This window comes from Salvelinus fontinalis, chromosome 8, assembly GCF_029448725.1.
Source record: "Salvelinus fontinalis isolate EN_2023a chromosome 8, ASM2944872v1, whole genome shotgun sequence".
Lineage (NCBI taxonomy): Eukaryota > Metazoa > Chordata > Actinopteri > Salmoniformes > Salmonidae > Salvelinus > Salvelinus fontinalis.
In genome coordinates this window covers 8,563,673-8,581,402 of record NC_074672.1, presented here as the reverse complement: position 1 = coordinate 8,581,402, position 17,730 = coordinate 8,563,673, and the positions used below count along the sequence as shown (strand labels likewise).

The following is a 17,730-nucleotide window of genomic DNA, read 5'->3' as shown; positions in this document are numbered from 1 at the left end:
ATTTCTGCACAAACTTTCAGGTTCTTGATTTGACTGCAGTTCAGCGTCATAACCAACTTCAGTGGGCAAACGCTCACCTTCGATGGCCACTGGCACGCTGGAGAAGTGAGCTCTTCAAGGATGAATCCCGGTTTCAACTGTATCGGGCAGAATACAGACAGAATGTATGGCGCAGTTTGTGGACAAGCAGTTTGCTGATGTCAACGTTGTGAACAGAGTGCCCCATGGTGGTGCTGGCGTTATGGTATGGGAGGCATAAGCTAGGGACAATGAACACAATTGCATTTTATCGATGGCAATTTGAATGCACAGAGATACCGTGACGAGATCCTGAGGCCCATTTTCATCCCATTCATCCGCCGCCATCACGTCATGTTTCAGCATGATAATGCACAGCCCCATGTTGCAAGGATCTGTACACAATTCCTGGAAGCTAGAAATGGAGATAAACAACATTCCACAGGCCACAATAAACAGCCTGATTATTCAAAAGAGAAATGTTGCGCTGCATGTCAGAGAATCTCCTCATGTACCCGTGGTTTTGGATATTCATGGCTCCAGAAGCACAATCCCCTGATTGACTGGGCTACTGGTTCTATCGTGGGTTGGAGCCTGTTCTGCCATGTTCATTGTCTTAAGTCTGCCCAGCCTGCCCTGGTACGTCTTCCTGCAGGCTTGAGAAGCCTCAGAGAAGTCTCCCTCTGCATCAACCCTATGACTGCGCCATTGACCTTCTCCTGCGCGCTACACCTCCTCCGGGGCAGGAGGGAGATGAGTAGAAAACAGCCTTTAACATGGCTAGCGGACATTATGAGTACTTAGTTATGCCATTCTGACTGACCAACGCTGCCGCGGTGTTCCAGGCTCTCGTCAACGATGTGCTCCGGTACATGCTGAACTGGATCTTGTTTGTCTACCTCTACAACATCCTTGTCTTTTCCTGTTCAGCTCAAGAACACGTCCGACAAGTCCTTCAGCGTCTCCTGGAGAACCAGCTTTGTGGAAAAGTGTAAAAGTGTAAAGTCCATCGCTTCACCATCTCCTTCCTAGGATACATCATTGCAGGACATATACAGATGGATCCAGACAAGGTGATAGTGGTGGTGGATTGGCCTCAACCCACATCCAGAATGCAGCTGCAATTCTTCCTGGGGTTTGCTCATTTCTACCGCTGCTTCATCCGGGGTCACAGCATCCTGGCTTCCCCCCTCTCAGCACTCACCTCTCCCAAGATTCCCTTCACGTGGTCTCTATCAGCTGACCAGGCGTTCTCAGTCCTCAAACGTCGATTCACTACAGCCCCTATCTTAATCCATCAGGACCCGTCCCGTCAGTTTGTGGTGAAGTGGACACCTCGGATGTCGAAGTGGGGGCCGTTCTGTCCCAGCGTTCTGCCCAGGACCAAAAGCTGCACCCCTGCGCTTTCCTCTCCCATCGTCTTAACTCTGCTGAGAGGAACTATGATGTGGGAAATCGAAAACTCCTCGCCTTCAAGATGGCATTGGAGGAGTGGAGGCACTGGTGGGAGGAGGCGAAACACCCATTCTTAGTGTGAACTGACCATAAGAATCTGGAATATCTCCGCACCGCCAAGCGCCTCAACTCTATGCAGGTATATTGGCCCTGTTAATCACCCTTTTCAAATTCACTCTCTCCTGCCACCCGTGGTCCAAGAACGTGAAACCTGACGCACTCTCGCGGTTGTATTGCCCCGCTGCCACACTGTCTGACCCTGAGACCATCCTCCCTACTTCCTGTCTAGTGGCTGCAGTCACCTGGGATACAGAGAGCCATGTCCGTAAGGCGCAGAGTTCCCAGCCGGAACCCGAAGAACGTAAGACTAACCGGATGTTTGTTCCGGACTCTGCCCTTTCCCCGGTTCTGGATTGGGAACATTCCTCAAGACTGACCTGCCATCCAGGCTCCTGTCAGACCCTGGCTTTCATTCAATGACGCTTTTGGTGGCCTTCTATGGTACCGGATGTCTCCACATTCGTGCACAAAATAAGGCTCTGCAGCAATCTCCGACTGGCCTTCTTCAACTTCTCCTTGTTCATCACCGCCCATCGTTCCATATATCCCTGGTGCAATCCGTCTTCCGGATCCTTAGCCCCTCTGCTGTTCATCTTTTGTTGTCCCGCACCCTCCGCATCCATCCTACGTTTCATGTGTCCAAGACAAAATCTGTGTCTCACTGTCCATTGTCTTCTGTTTCAAACAAACACTTGAGAAACAGGAAAACGGGAAAGCACGCTGGTAAGACCTGACAAGACAAGACGAACAAACAAACAGAGAACACACGTATAAACGCTCAGGGGATAACGGCGAAGACGGGCGACACCTGGAAGGGGGTTGGAGACAAGCACAAAGACAGGTGAAACCGATCAGGGGGTGACAGCAAGAGCCATTTTTTTAAGGTATCTGTGACTAATAGATGCATATCTGTATTCTCAGTCATGTGAAATCCATAGATTAGGACCAAATGAATTTATTTCAATTGACTGATTTCCTTTATATGAACTGTAACAGTAAATTCTTTGAAATTCTTGCATGCTGCATTTATTTTTGTTCATTGTAAATACAGTACCAGTCAAAAGTTTGGACACACTTACTCATTTAAGGGGTTTTCTTTATTTTTACTATTTTCTACATTTTAGAAAAATAGTGAAGACATTAAAAATACGAAATGACACATTAGCAATCATGTAGTCACCAAAAAAGTTTTAAACAAATCAAAATATATTTTATATTTCAGATTCTTCAATGTATCCACCCTTTGCCTAGATGACAGCTTTGCATTCTCTCAATCAGCTTCAAAACAAATGCTTTTCCAACAGTCTTGAAAGAGTTCCCACATATGCTGGGCACTTGTTGGCTGCTTTTCCTACACTCTGCGGTCCAACTCATCCCAAACCATCTCAATTGGTTTGAGGTCAGTTGATTGTGGAGGCCAGGTCAGCTAATGCAGCACTCCACCACTCTCCTTCATCAAATAGCCCTTACACAGCCTGGAGGTTTGTTTTGGGTCATTGTCCTGTTGAAAACAAATTATAGTCCCACTACGTGCAAACCAGATGGGATGGTGTGTAGCTGCAGAATGCTGTGGTAGCCATGCTGGTTAAGTGTGCCTTGAATTCTACATAAATCACTGACAGTGTCACCAGCATACCTCCTCCTCCATGCTTCACGTTGAGAACCACACATGGGGAGGTTGGAACCCAAAATCTCAAATTTGATCTCATCAGACCGAAGGACAGATTTCCACCGGTCTAATGTCCATTGCTTGTGTTTCTTGGCCCAACCAAGTCTCTTGTTCTTATTGGTGTCTTTAGTAGTGATTCTTTGAAGCAATTTGACCACGAAGGCCTGATTCACGCAGTCTCCTCTAAACAGTTTATGTTGCGATGTGTCTGTACCTTGAACTCTGTGAAGCATTAATTTGGGCTGCAATCTGAGGTGCAGTTAACTTTAATGAACTTATCCTCTGCAGTAGAGGTAACTATGGGTGTTCATTTCCTGTGGCAGTCCTCATGAGAGCCAGTTTCATCATAGAGCTTGAAGTTTTTTTTGCGACAGCACTTAAAGATACCTTCAAAGTTCTTGAAATTTTCCAGATTGACTGACCTTCATGTCTTAAAGTAATAATGAACTGTCTTTTCTCTTTGCTTTATTTGAGCTTTACTTGTCATAAAATGGACATGGTCTTTTACCAAATAGGGCTATCTTCTGTATACCAGCCCTACCTTGTCGCAACACAACTGATTGGCTCAAACATATTAAGAAGGAAAGAAATTCCACAAATTAACTTTTGAGAAGACACACCTATTCATTTAAATGCATTCCAGGTGACTTCCTCATGAAGCTGGTTGAGAGAATGCAAGAGTGTGCAAAGCTGTCATCAAGGCAAACGGTGGCTACTTTTAAGAATCTCAATTATAGAATATATTTTGATTGTTTTGAACACATTTTTCCTTACTACATGATGTTGGCTGCTCCAATATGCGTTATTTCATAGTATTTATGTATTCACTATTTTTCTGCAGTGTAGAAAATTGTAAAAATTAAGAAAAACCCTTGATTGAGTAGGTTTGTCTAAACATTTGACTCTGTATATCAAGCTAACGTGTAATGTGATGCAGAATGTACATAGCTCACGTTAGCTAGCTACCTTGCTAACAGCAGCTAACTGTAGTCAATTTGTATTCATGGCAGGCACTTGTATACTAGCTTGCTAGCTAATCATAGGATGCAGCCAGCATGCTTTCAATAATGTTTCAACTCGAACTGGCTAGCGAATATTAGCTAGCTAGCCAACTCATTTCAACTATGACAAAGGTGTGATAACTAACCCGGATTTGCCAGTTAGGTAGTTAGCATTTGGGGGCTTCGTCTTCTAACCCCAAACAACATGCTTGTTCTCATAAAAGTGTATTGTCTATTTTCTAGGGCAAAAAATAAATGAAAGATGGTACTTGTCCACTGCAATTATAGCAAAATGTATCAGCAAGTGTTCATCTACGTACACAGCTGGTTGCATAGTAATTAATGTTTTAATGTCCAGTTGTCTGTGGTTTATAAGAATATTTCATCAACGTCCCAGCAAACATACACAGAGCATGATCACCACGTTTTCTCAATATAAGATATTTATGTTCTAGACACGTTTCACGAGAACGTTGAAAGAACATTTGTCTGTCCAGTTTTCTGAGAATTAGAAGAATACTCCATCAACGTTCCACCAAACATACAAAGGACATTTTTGCAATGTACTCAGAATATAAGGTATTAATGTTCTTGACACATTTCACGGGAGCATTGTCTCATAAATTGTCTCATTACAGATCACACCCTGTTACTGTTCCCAAGCCAAGCAGGGCCTTGATTGGTGGCGAACCACTGATCCATTCATAGATAGTTGTCTGTTGGCAAGGTTAGGGATGCTCACACACATTGCTTTTAACATAGTGTTTTCAACTTACATATTTTGACACACATGATTACATTACATGTTTACACTTTTTTATGATTGCCTCACTAGCGACTCCTTCATTTCATTATCTACTATTCATGTCAAAAGTTGCTGGGGAGAGAAAGTGTAACCCAAATGGATGGATTCCTGCAAGGAGAGGAGCGGAAAGGAGAGGAGTAAATATGGAGACTGAGATGTAGTAAGGAGAACGTCAATTAATGATAGTCTGAGCTATAGTCAATAAATGTTGTGTGTGTCGAGAACTAATTTCAGCATTGCATACATGAAGGTTCAACATATTACGGTATCACACAATAGGAGGTGGAAACATTGATAGATAAAATCAATAATGTGGAATCGCCTAAATAGTACAAGGAGCCTTCTATCTAGTAGAGATCTATTATCTCACAGAAGAACATGGTGACCCAGAGATTAAGTAGTGCACTTGATAGCTGCAGTATGTAATAGGCATAGAGTGTGACAATATCAGTATCCATTCATTAACACTGAGATACTTATACATATTCACATCAATTAAAACTATTCTCTATGGCAAACCTCACTTTTCATTGTTCAACTGAATCCCCTGACAAACATATTACAGTAGGCTATGTACTATACTTATGGCAGTACGCCTTGTGTATTTTGTATTTCTTCCTTTTTTGTGATTCATCTGAAAATAAAAATGGGCCATAAAATACACAGACAAATGAATAGAAAAGTCTATATTTTTACCTAATGTCTACCAGTGGGAAGAAGATGGCTCATCTTCGCTAGTCTGAAAGTAGTGAGGAAAACCACATAAAACACAACTGCGAGATATAAAATATTTTTCACAGAAAAACTGGTTCTTCCAGTAGGGAGTTGGTGGTTGGTGAGGCAGATAGCCTGACTTTTTTGAGAAACGCTCCAGAGCATGCCAACCTGGGTGAGGAAATTGAACATAAAGCTGTGATCTTATTTTAACTTGGCAGCAGCCTGTCCTCGGGCTGTGATTGTGAAATTATGGAGTCCTTTCATAAAAATGGGTGCTAAATCCCCATAAACCAAAATTTAGAGTTGGAAAGAAAGCCTATGATTGGTTCAACAACTATCTCTCAGATATAACTTAGGTGGACAGACACAAAACTAATTTCCTGGACATCACAAAAGGGGTTCTGCAAGGCTCCATTTTAGGACCGGTTTTGTTTAACATTTACATTCTATTTAGGCAAATCTATGAAAAACTGTAAACTTCTAGATGCTGATGTTCATATAATCATCTTAATTGATTTAATAATACAAAAATATGAAATTAGGGTAGCTTCACACACTTCATTTGAATGTAAATTCATGATTCCCTGAATTACAGGAGTTAACCTAATGTTCAATAACAACTTGTGTTGTCTTCTCTCATCACATTGCTGCTAAACAGTAGAGGACAGAATAGGTGCTCTAAGCTAAATCTCTCTGTCCTCTCTAGGTGAGGGCTGGCTGCCTCCAGTTTATGCCAAGAGGACTCGATAGATTGTCGCACAGAGTGTCCTTTACCAACCTCTTTCTCAGTGTAAACCTGTCATGCTTACTAAGTAGACACAGTCTTACCTTCAGCAGCAGGACAAATGAAGAGACCTCTGTTCTCCTCCTCCAATCTTTAGCCTGCAGTTTCCACACCGAATGGTGTAGACGTACAGTCATTTACATTTTATGAGCTCCATGGTTTGGCAGAGCCAGTTAAATACGGGTTTGAATTCGACAACATACGGTGATCGCCACAAATAGTCATATTAAACATTCCTGAAAATACAAGTGTCTCACATGCTTCAAAAGCCTAGAATCTTGCTAATCCAAGTGCGTTTTCAGATTTAAAAAAGGATTTACTGCGAAAGAATACTATGTGATTATCTGAGCACAGAGCCCCATACCAAACTACTTTTTCAACCAGCACCGATATAACAAAATCACAGATTGCATTGATATAAATTGTTTACCTTTGAAGATCTTGCTCTGTTTGCAATCCCAAGGCTCATTGTTACACAATGAATGGTCTTTTGTTCGGTTAAATACATTTTATATAGCCTAACACGAAACATTTTGTGAACGCTTATCTCGTTGAATTTCGTGTCATTCAATTTTCGACGAAACATCCGACGTAAATACACAGACTAAACCTGACTTTATCCTGTCATGTTTGATTTCCTTGCAATCAACTGTTTGTTTGTAACACAACCAAACTTGATGGGTCATTTTCGCGGGACGTATTGACCCGAAAAAAACGATTGGAAGACAACAACTAACGACCTCATTGTGCACCAATTATATGACCACTGTTTCGTTGATTGACTGTATTTTAACTCAATGACCACTGATCGTCTTGAAATCTAGCTGGGTAGATAGCCAATGAACAGAGGTAAACGGCAATATGTAATGTTTGTGTTTTGGAAGACCAGCCCATGTAGTAAACTCTGGCGTAAAGATCGTCATTCGCCATTGAAGAATCATACTGGAAGGAACCAAACTCATTACGCACGGCACTGTTTCGGTAACAAGCATTTTCAGATGTTTATAAATCGAACATCATGGCGAATAAGTCAGGAAAAGCTAAATCTAAGACTAGATATACGAATGTAGACAAAATTATAGAGGAAATTGATCGTGAAAGTGAAACATATGCTTTTGGAAGACGACTCAGTTAGCGACCATGACTCAAATGGAAGCATATTTTTTGAACGGAGAGGACATTGTTTTGGACTGGTAAGTTCTTCTCATGCTAATGCCGTTGTTTGAAATTAATAATATAAAATATTATTTGTGATTTGTTTTTACATTTTATTTGCAATATATAAAAATGTAATGAAATGTGTAAAGTACACATTGGCTACACTTCCTCCAGCGCATGCTTCCTCAACTCAGTCTACATATTATGGATTAGAGGGAGCATGGTCTAGATGCGTGTGTCTGCCGCCAACGTGTCCATCCCGCTCTGAAGCTGGTTCATCCAGCTGGACCCCTGCTGTCTCTGGCTCCACACCTCCCGGGCCATCTAGAGGTAAACTGTTCATATTTACTCTTGAGGGCTATATAAATTGATTTGATTTGATAGAGGACTTAGGGTCTTCCAAATATTGAAAGTGTGTAAATAGTTACCCATGTTATTTTGTAAATGTATATTTTTTTCCCCCCATTTTTTTTTTTTTTTTTTTTCTCCATTTTTGGGGGGGGGGTGTGTTAGAATACCATTTTGGTATATTGTATATAGTTATTTGTTTCAAAATGTATACCTTCACCAATTTGGCCACTTGGGTACATTTGGGCTACTTGTGTGGGACACCTGGGTGACTTCATGATAAATGTCATGTAGCACACTCATTTTGGAAGTTATCATTCTGAAACTTTGCACAAGTACTGTTGCCCTCTTATGTTGTTCACTGAAATTGTCCCCATCTTCATATCTGAATGTTTGTTTTATCTTGTTCATTTTAAAGATGATGATACAACAATAAAAAATAAAAAACGTATGTTTTTTTCATTGTATTATCTAAACCAGATCTATTGTGTTATATTCTCCTACATTCAATTCACATTCAAGAATATGCATATCCTTGCTCCTGGGCCTGAGCTAGAGGCAGTTAGATTTGGGTATGTCTTCAGGCGGAAATTGAAAGAAGGAGGGGGGTAGGTATAAGAGGTTTTAAGAGGACTGACATTTTTTCTTGAGCAACTTGTGGAAATGCCGTTTTTGTTGCTTTATGAATCAATGGGTACGTATGTAAAATGACATTATGATATACCATATGTATATTCAAAGATCTTGAAAGAAAAATTATATGCACAATTACACTGAGTATGCTGCCAATCAATGCATTATCACAGTAAATATAGTACTAAGCAAATAAAATTGATGTAACACTTGATCTGTCCGTTTTTTAACTATGCCGTAAATCATAAATCATTAATTATCGATAGAACCTAATACAGAATAAACACCTGGATTTCTTATTGGCTAATCTAAGCTATCTTTGTGAAAGTCTAAGTAAATCTGTCACTGGCTACTGATGCATTCTACTGCAGTGGTAGCCGGTGGCCTTAAGGCAATGATTCATTCACTCCTCACTCCTAGAACCAACTTTCCTCACCTCTAGATTGCTGTAGAGACAACAAGGAACCAATCTAATTGCATTTTCCACCTCGGCTATAGAGCTGCTCCTCAAACTGGCACTTGATTTTTATACGTCCCTTTATAATTTCCATTTATGTACATAGGATTCAGTGTATAGCATTTTAGCATATTAAAACAAAGGAAGTGATCATATTTGTCCAGCCTATGCTGCTATGCTTGCAGATGTGCATGCTGCGACCCCAATAAAAAGTATTTCATAACTCCAAATAACAAAAAAGTAGCTAGGTTGTCGTAATATTTAAACTGTTTTGCAGTGCATGGATCACCGGTGCTGTTGAATGCTGCGTTGCTGTACGGCACACTCAAAATGTCTTGTAGTTGAGTAGCCAGCCTAGGCTACTGCTCAGATGTTGCTGTAAACGGCCGACATGTTTCTCCTTTGCATGGTGTTTTGTTGCAGGTTCTGTTTTTTGGTTATTCATTGTAAAGCTCTAAAAACCGAAGCCATTTTAGTAGCCTAGCTAGGACCCTGTCATTTCCCTCCATTGCTCGCTGGAAACAGCACATGGAAACGAAACTTGGCATGGACATTTAGCCTAAGTACAACACATTTAACTTTTAGTCTGGTAGAATAATAGTGATGATATGGTACAGTGCACTGGCTGGCTCGTGTTTGGGTCTGGGAGGAGGGGTGTGTGTGTGGCCCCAATAAAGGAGTGATTCTGCAGGTGGTGACCACAGACCACTTCTCAGTTCCTATGCTTCCTGGCTGATGTTTTGGTCACTTTTGAATGCTGGCGGTGCTCTCACTGTAGTGGTAGCATGAGACGGAGTCTACAACCCACACAAGTGGCTCAGGTAGTGCAGCTCATCCAGGATGGCACATCAATGCGAGCTGTGGCAAGAAGGTTTGCTGTGTCTGTCAGCGTAGTGTCCAGAGCATGGAGGCGCTACCAGGAGACAGGCCAGTACATCAGGAGACGTGGAGGAGGCCGTAGGAGGGCAACAACCCAGCAGCAGGACCGCTACCTCCGCCTTTGTGCAAGGAGGAGCACTGCCAGAGCCCTGCAAAATGACATCCAGCAGGCCACAAATGTGAAAAGAACCACTCCTTTATTGGGGGTGTCTTGCTAATTGCCTATAATTTCCACATTTTGTCTATTCCATTTGCACAACAGCATGTGAAATGTATTGTCAATCAGTGTTGCTTCCTAAGTGGACAGTTTGATTTCACAGAAGTGTGATTGACTTGGAGTTACATTGTGTTGTTTAAGTGTTCCCTTTATTTTTTTGAGCAGTGTATTTACAAAATAATACATATGGGAGCAGTCAGCCTAGTACATCAGGACACACAACTGCAACGCGTTTCAACTACTAGAGTCTTCCTCGGGGAATGTTGTATGTACATACAACGTATTCTTTAGTAAGTATATTCTGTTAATAGTTCACTAAAGTTTATTGTTAGGTACCGGCTACCTACTCGTATTAATGTATATCATACAGGTATCTCAACTAAAATATATATCCCAGACAAGATTAAAGAATGGGACAAAGTGAATATAAATTGGTGCTTGCATCCGTAGCAGTTTGTACGAATTTGAGTGGTTACATAAAATACATGTTGACAGAATGGCTGCGAGACAGAGACTGTTGCTGTACTCCCAGGTAAGGCCCTTGCTTCCAAGACCACTGAAAATCTCCAGTAATCAGTCAGGGAGCTTGAAGAAGATGTGTGTCATCATCCAAGCCCGTGTCACAGCATGCAGTGGCCTGATAGGGAGATGACAAATGCATTATGTACCTTTCATCCCCAAAGCCATGTTCACTACATGTTGCTGAACAATTCAACTATTTTGTTAGTGTCATTGATATGGAAATTCATATACAAATATTCAGTTCATAAGCATTGACTGTAATACCTTTAGGGTCCTATGGTGAAAGACTGCTGTGGAAGGTATTGGGCAACAGCTTTCTTCTCGGGCCAGTATTTGCAGAGTTTCTACAGAGTATGAATAGTGATCTAGGACCAGCTCCCATTATGATATATAAGGCAAAACTGATCCTAAAATCAGTACTCATACTCTGGGATGCTTGTGAATACGGGCTCGGGTCTGTCTGCATGCTGCTTTCTAGGGATCTACCTCCCCCTTCATCTGAAATGCAACACCAAAAACATGAATAAGAGTTAGCCTAGTCAGTCAGTAACTTAGTTAACTAATGAAACACTTAAGGAAATGTGCACAAGCCTATTCAGCCACATTATACCAAAACAACAGCCTATTCGCAGTGAAATCAAGAGGGGCATTTTTCTTGTCAACTTTTTCAGTCAGCGGTGCATCAACAAACAGGCAGGGGAACTAAGTAGTAGTCAATACAATAGTCAGTATTATAGCAGGCAAATATATAGTTGATATTTTCTAGAAACCTAGCTACAGTCCACTTACAGTGGTGGTGGTGAACTGATGGTGGGAGTTAGGTAACGTTAGCTAACGTTCCCCCAGCAGTTTCAATCTAGCTAGCTAATGGCATTTTTACCAACTTTATCAATCAGATGGATAGCTTAGCAAGTATAGTTATTCATTTCCCCCTCGCATCTAAAGCTGCCTGATGCCAGTTGCTAGGACGAATAAATCAGAAGCCAGCTAGAAATGTCAAGTTCATGCCTTTTATCAACAAAAAACAGGTACACGTATATAAGAGACAATTACATTCAAGCAGATCTTTTGAGTTTTATTGTAGGACTTCAGGCCGAAGAGTAATAGCTACTTATTTGTAGAACCTGTGTCTTCACCAGATGTTATCCCCAGTCAGCTCCAGAGTCTCCACCAACGAACGTCACGGGCAAAATCACAGGCTGTGTTATACACTTGAGGGGGCTTTGCATACTAGCACTCATGCGTCACACATTTTTTCTTTAGTAGCCTGAAAAAAAGATAAAGCTATGTTTTTAAGTATTGCCACAAGGGGTGTACATTCAATTTATTTTGGGACATTTAACTTGCAACATGGCCTTTAAAACAGCAATCAAACCCACCCCACAACTTACGCCATCCAAATCATGTTACGCTAATAACGTTACAGTGAAACAGGTTTATGAGGTTCCCAGAACCTTGGATCTGTATGCGTGCTAAAAAAGAACATGAAAAGGACTTACAAAGATTATTCTGAGAAATGTGTATTAGTCACTCACATTTTTTAAAAGCCGAGCTCGCATTCCATCCTGAAGGTCATTGGTGGATAATATTGATGAATGCAGATAGGAAAAATGTGGTGCGGTTTGGTGTGAGGCCCCTTAAGGAATGAGGAACAATTCTGAATAATGGCCAGGTATCCTAAAGAGACATCTGGTTGGTTAATATTGATAAAGCGAAGGGCATTTGTTTAACCCTCCCGTTGTCTCGGCGGGTCAGAGCGACCCCGGGCAGTTCCGAGTTGATTGCCCGTGTCTGTGTGTGGGTCGGAGTGACCCCGGCAGCGTTAGCAAGGTGTATGTTGTAACCCTCCTGCCCCTGTGTGGGCGGGGTCATAGTGACGTCAGAGGGGTCAGAGTGACCCCGGCGGCGTTAGCAAGGTGTATGTTGTAACCCTCCTGCCCCTGACCCTGTGTGGGCGGGGTCATAGTGACGTCAGAGGGGTCAGAGTGACCCTCGGCAGCGTTACCTGTCGCTTCCCCCGTGTCTGTGTGGGTCAGAGAGACCCCGGCAGGCCGGGGTCACAGTGACCCAACACCACCACCTGCTGGATACTAGTAAAAGGTCCTGCCCCAAAATTGACATTCTCAACATTCCGGGCAAGGGCCTGTGTCGAATACGGCGTGTCTGCCCCCCAAACGGGCCCTTGGGCCCCGTGTGAGTTTGGATATCGAATCTAAAAACGCCCCCCTACAAACTACTTTCCCTTGGTTGTGGAAATTGTGCCTTTCGGGTATGGCTGTTGTTAGACAACCTTCCCCTTGCCTCGGCGGGACAGAGTGACCACCGGCCAGCGTTCCGAGTCGATTCCCAGTGTCTGTGTGGGTTAGAGAGACCCCGGCAGCGTTTAGCAAGGTGTATGTTGTAACCCTCCTACCCCTGTCTGGGCCAGGTCACATTGACCCGAGCCCTGTTGTAAGCCCTGCGTTATGAGTTGTTCCCCTCTGTTCCGGGGGCCTGGGGTCAGAGAGACCCCGGCGGCGTTAGCAAGGTGTATGTTGTAAACCCTCCCCTCCTACCCCTGTCTGAGCCGGGTCGGAGTGACCCGGGGCCTGTGTTAGGAGTTGTTCCCCTCTGTCTGGGCCGGGTCGGAGTGACCCCGGCAGGGACCAGTTGTCCCCACCAACTCTGTGCACGACCTCGGTGCTATCACGCGGGTAGGCCAGCCGAGCGTCCCGGATGGGACCGAAGGGGCCAAGGGGCCGAAGGGCCGAAGGGGCGAAGGGCCGAAGGGCCGAAGGGCCGAAGGAGCAGGCAGGGCCGACCACGCGCCTCGTCCATTCGCGTGCCTCGTCCCATTCACGTGGCCACCGTAAGCAGGGCGTAGAGAGGCTACTAATATTGTCAGGAAGAAGAAGAAGAAGAAGAAGAAGAAGAGGACGACGACGAGGACGACGACGAGGAGGAATACGACCCCGCCGAGCGTGAGCCCTCCGCCTACGACAGTAAGCAGGGCGTAGAGAGCCTACTAATATTGTCAGGAAGAAGAAGAAGAACAAGAACAACAACAACAACAAGAACAACAACAACAACAAGAAGAACAAGATGAGGACGATGATGAGGACGACGACGAGGACGACGGCAACGAGGAATACGACCCCGTCGAGCGTGTTGCCTCCGCCTACGACGCCTCGCAGTCCCGGTTTCAGCGCGGCTCAGGTCCTGGAACAGATATCCTCCAGCGTCGACCAAGAAGACGAAGAAGACTACTGCGATTCCGAAGAGGAGGACGTTTCGGAAGATGAAGACGGTGAGGAATACAACCCCGAGCGCGACGCGGACGACTACGGAGACGACTCGGCCTCGCGGTCGTGCTCCTCTTCGGAGGAAGATCCGGAGGAAGAGCCGGAGGAAGAGCCGGAGGGAGACGCGGCCGCTGCCCGAGAGGAGCGAGACAGAGAGCCAGACAGAGCCAGAGAGCCAGAGCGAGAAAGGGAGACGTTGCTGTCGAAAAACGGCAAAATCAAATGGTCCTCCGCGGCCTATCGCGGCCCGGACCGACCCCGCGCCATCCGCCCGCCCTGCCCCGCCGTGACGCCGGGCCCCACGGCCTACGCCGCGTCGCGAGCGCTCGACATCGAGTCCGCCTTCCGGCTGTTTGTCACACCGGCGATAGAAAGGATCATCGTGGACATGACCAATCTGCAGGGGGTGAGAAAATACGGAGACGGCTGGCGACCCATGGACTCCACCGACCTGCGCGCCTACGTAGGGCTGCTGATCCTAGCCGGCGTCTACAGGTCCCGAGGCGAGGCCGCGGCCAGCCTGTGGGACGCCGAGAGCGGCAGGACCGTGTTCCGCGCCACCATGCCGCTCAAGGCGTTTCACAAGTACTCGAGGCTGCTGCGATTCGACGACCGCCAGTCGAGACCCGCGAGACTCGCCACCGACAGACTGGCGGCCGTGAGAGAGGTGTGGGACCTGTGGGAGGAGCGGCTGCAGGCCCTCTACAACCCGGGGCCCGAAGTGACGGTGGACGAACAACTGGTCCCGTTCAGAGGTACCGTCTATGCATCTGTGTACGTACGCGTAGCGTAGAGAGCACGGGCAGTCTATGTATCTGTGTTTGTACGCGTGGCGTAGAGAGAGCGGTAGCAGTCTATGTATCTGTGCATAGAGAGCGGTAGCAGTCAATGTATCTGCGTATGTACGCGTGGCGTAGAGAGCACGGGCAGTCTATGTATCTGTGCATAGAGAGCGGTAGCAGTCAATGTATCTGTGTATGTACGTGTAGTAGCACGGGCAGCGGTAGCAATCGGCAGTAGTAGCAATGGGCAGCAGTAGCAATGGGCAGTGGCACGGGTGGCGGCGGTGGCGGCTGCGTGTAACGTAAACGCAGTGCGCCCCGATGGTGAGCCTGTAACTCATGACGCTGCTAATCTCCTGCTAATCTCCTCTCCCTCTCCTCTCCCTCTCCTCTCCCTCCCCTCTCCCTCGCCTCAAGGACGCTGTCCTTTCCGACAGTACATTCCCAGCAAGCCGGCCAAATACGGCATCAAGTCGTGGGTGGCCTGCGACGCCAAGTCCAGCTACGCTTGGAAGATGCAAGTGTACACCGGCAAGGCGGCCGGCGGATGCCCCGAGAAGAACCAGGGCGCGCGCGTCGTCCTCGATCTGACCGAGGGACTGCCGGCCGGTCACAACGTCACGTGTGACAATTTCTTCACCTCCTACGAACTCGGGCAGCGGCTCCTCGAGAGGAACCTCACCATGGTGGGCACGGTGCGAAAGAACAAGCCCGAGCTCCCTCCCGCGCTGCTCCAGTCCAAGGGCAGACAGGTCTCGTCCTCCAGGTTCGCCTTCACGCCCACCGCCACTCTAGTGTCCTACCTGGCAAAGAGAAATAAGAACGTGCTGCTTCTGAGCACGCGGCACGCGGAGCCCGACGTCAGCGATCGCCGAGACCGGAAGCCGGCCCTCATCCTAGACTACAACTGCAACAAGGGCGGCGTGGACAACCTAGACAAGGTGGTCGGGACCTACAGCTGCAGACGGATGACCGCCCGCTGGCCCCTGGTCATCTTCCACAACATCCTCGACGTGTCCTCCTACAACGCCTTTGTCATATGGCGAGAGATCAACCCCGACTGGATGCCCGGGAAGCGGAACAAGAGGAGGGTGTTCCTGGAGCAGCTCGGAAAGGCGCTCGTGAAGCCCTTGATCCAAAGAAGGCAGCGTCTCCCCCGCACCGAAGCCGCGTCCGCACTTGTCAAAGTCATACGGGGCGAGCGTGTATCCGCCGAGGCTCGTCCGCAGGCCCGCGAGCGAGCCGCCGGCCCGGCCGCCGCCGCCGCCCCGGCCGCCCCGCTGGGGGCGAGTAAGAGGAAGAGGTGTCAGGTCTGCCCACCCAAGAAGGACGCCAAGACACACACAGCGTGCTGCAGGTGTAAGAAATACATCTGCAAAGGCTGTTCACACCCATACTGTCACACTTGTGCCCACTGGGCCTTTAGCCAAGACGGGACAGAGTGACCCCGGGGGGGGGACACTGTGTGCTAGGCATAATAGAAGGACAACGGGAGGGTTATGTAACAACAACCATACCCAAAAGGCACAATATCCACAACCAAGGGAAGGTAGTGCAGGAGGGGGGGCGTTTTTAGAATCAATACCCAAACTCACACGGGGCCCAAGGGCACTACGGGGGGACAGCCTGTCACTTCGCACACAGGGCCCTTGGCCGTAATGTTGAATCTGTGAGTGTCCACCACAACCTCTCAGTTATCCAAAACTTTATGTTGTATCCTGTCTGTGGAATTTGGAGGCTGTGACAATAGATCCAGCTTTCAGTAGTGTAGCAAACCACGTATCAGTTATCCAACACTTGATGTTCTAGCCAACGCACTAATACAGGGAAGTACTTATAAGTCAGTTTGGGTTGTTACAAGAGTTTACATTTATCAACACTGGGGAAGAGGTATCAGCTATAACAAGTAGGACTATTATGGGTAACCTGTTCATCTTCGTTGCAACAATCCACTTGTCTCTATGTATGCATCTGTACGAAAAGCACAGTGTAATCAGTGATGGACCTGTGCTTGAAGAAGACTACCTGGGTGTGGATGGGGGACTTGACCTTGACGGAGAATATCGTGGTATGGATGGGGGACCTGAGTTCTGAATCTGACACTGCTCCGAGAAAGTATGGGGGAGATGTAATTATCCTAACAGTTGAAATGTTATATTGTATTCATTTGGTACTATGGTGATGTGGACCTCTTTTATCAATAAAGTACAGTTGGTAACACTTGACAGTTGCTTGTCTGAGCATACTTTATTTTTTACTTGCATTCAACAGCATTATAAACTATAACAAGGCTACCCAAGCCCTCACAGTGAGCAAGCCTGGAAGCCTTATAGGCTCCTGCGGCTTCTGTCAAGCTCTGTGTGATTGATGACGCTTTCCTTAGGCCCGCCCTATTATGACTCAGTCAGCAAGCATGGAAGCCTTATAGGCTCCTGTGGCTTCTGTTAAGCTCTGTGTGATTGATGACGCTTTCCTTAGGCCCGCCCTATTATGACTCAGTCAGCAAGCATGGAAGCCTTATAGGCTCCTGTGGCTTCTGTTAAGCTCTGTGTGATTGATGACGCTTTCCTTAGGCCCGCCCTATCATGGCTCAGTCTGCAGAACTGTGGGTCTTTGACAATAGGGGCCAAAGCGATATATTAATGACCATACTGACGTCTCTCAGGAAGCAGAACAGAGTGTACAATGGCACATGGGAAATCAGAGTCTTTCTATACACTCAGATATTGTAATACAGCAAAGGAGAATGACAGTAGCGACGACTCGGACATTGACTTTGTTAGTGGCAGCACATGCAGAGAGCTGCAGTTCAACCCTGTTACAGTTGAAGATGCCCAGCTGCTGTGCACTAGGCTGAAGGTGCAGTGCAAGAAGATGTCTCTCAGTCATACTGCGTCTGGTGTGTTAGGTGCTCCGTGTAAGAATGTGAAAATAAAAGGTGACG

At 46.0% G+C, this 17,730-nt stretch overlaps 1 protein-coding gene across 1 annotated transcript; it reads left to right on the top strand.

Annotated features, from left to right (window-relative positions):
* Positions 1–1,076: 1,076 nt before the first annotated feature.
* LOC129861419 (piggyBac transposable element-derived protein 4-like) lies at positions 1,077–17,011 on the top strand. The gene is made up of 3 exons (XM_055932808.1): positions 1,077–1,465; positions 14,194–14,759; positions 15,204–17,011. Exons 1-3 carry the CDS (start codon positions 1,077–1,079, stop codon positions 16,229–16,231), a joined length of 1,983 nt encoding a protein of 660 aa, XP_055788783.1. The 3' UTR covers positions 16,232–17,011.
* Positions 17,012–17,730: the final 719 nt, after the last annotated feature.

What these genes read in the sequence shown, in the direction of transcription:
- LOC129861419 (XM_055932808.1), top strand. Translation starts at nt 1,077, where the DNA reads ATGGATCCAGACAAGGTGATAGTGGTGGTGGATTGGCCTCAACCCACA. An exon ending in CTGCTGAGAGGAACTATGAT is followed by an intron (nt 1,466 to 14,193) that starts GTGGGAAATCGA and finishes AGAGCGAGAAAG; the next exon opens with GGAGACGTTGCTGTCGAAAA. An exon ending in ACAACTGGTCCCGTTCAGAG is followed by an intron (nt 14,760 to 15,203) that starts GTACCGTCTATG and finishes CCTCGCCTCAAG; the next exon opens with GACGCTGTCCTTTCCGACAG.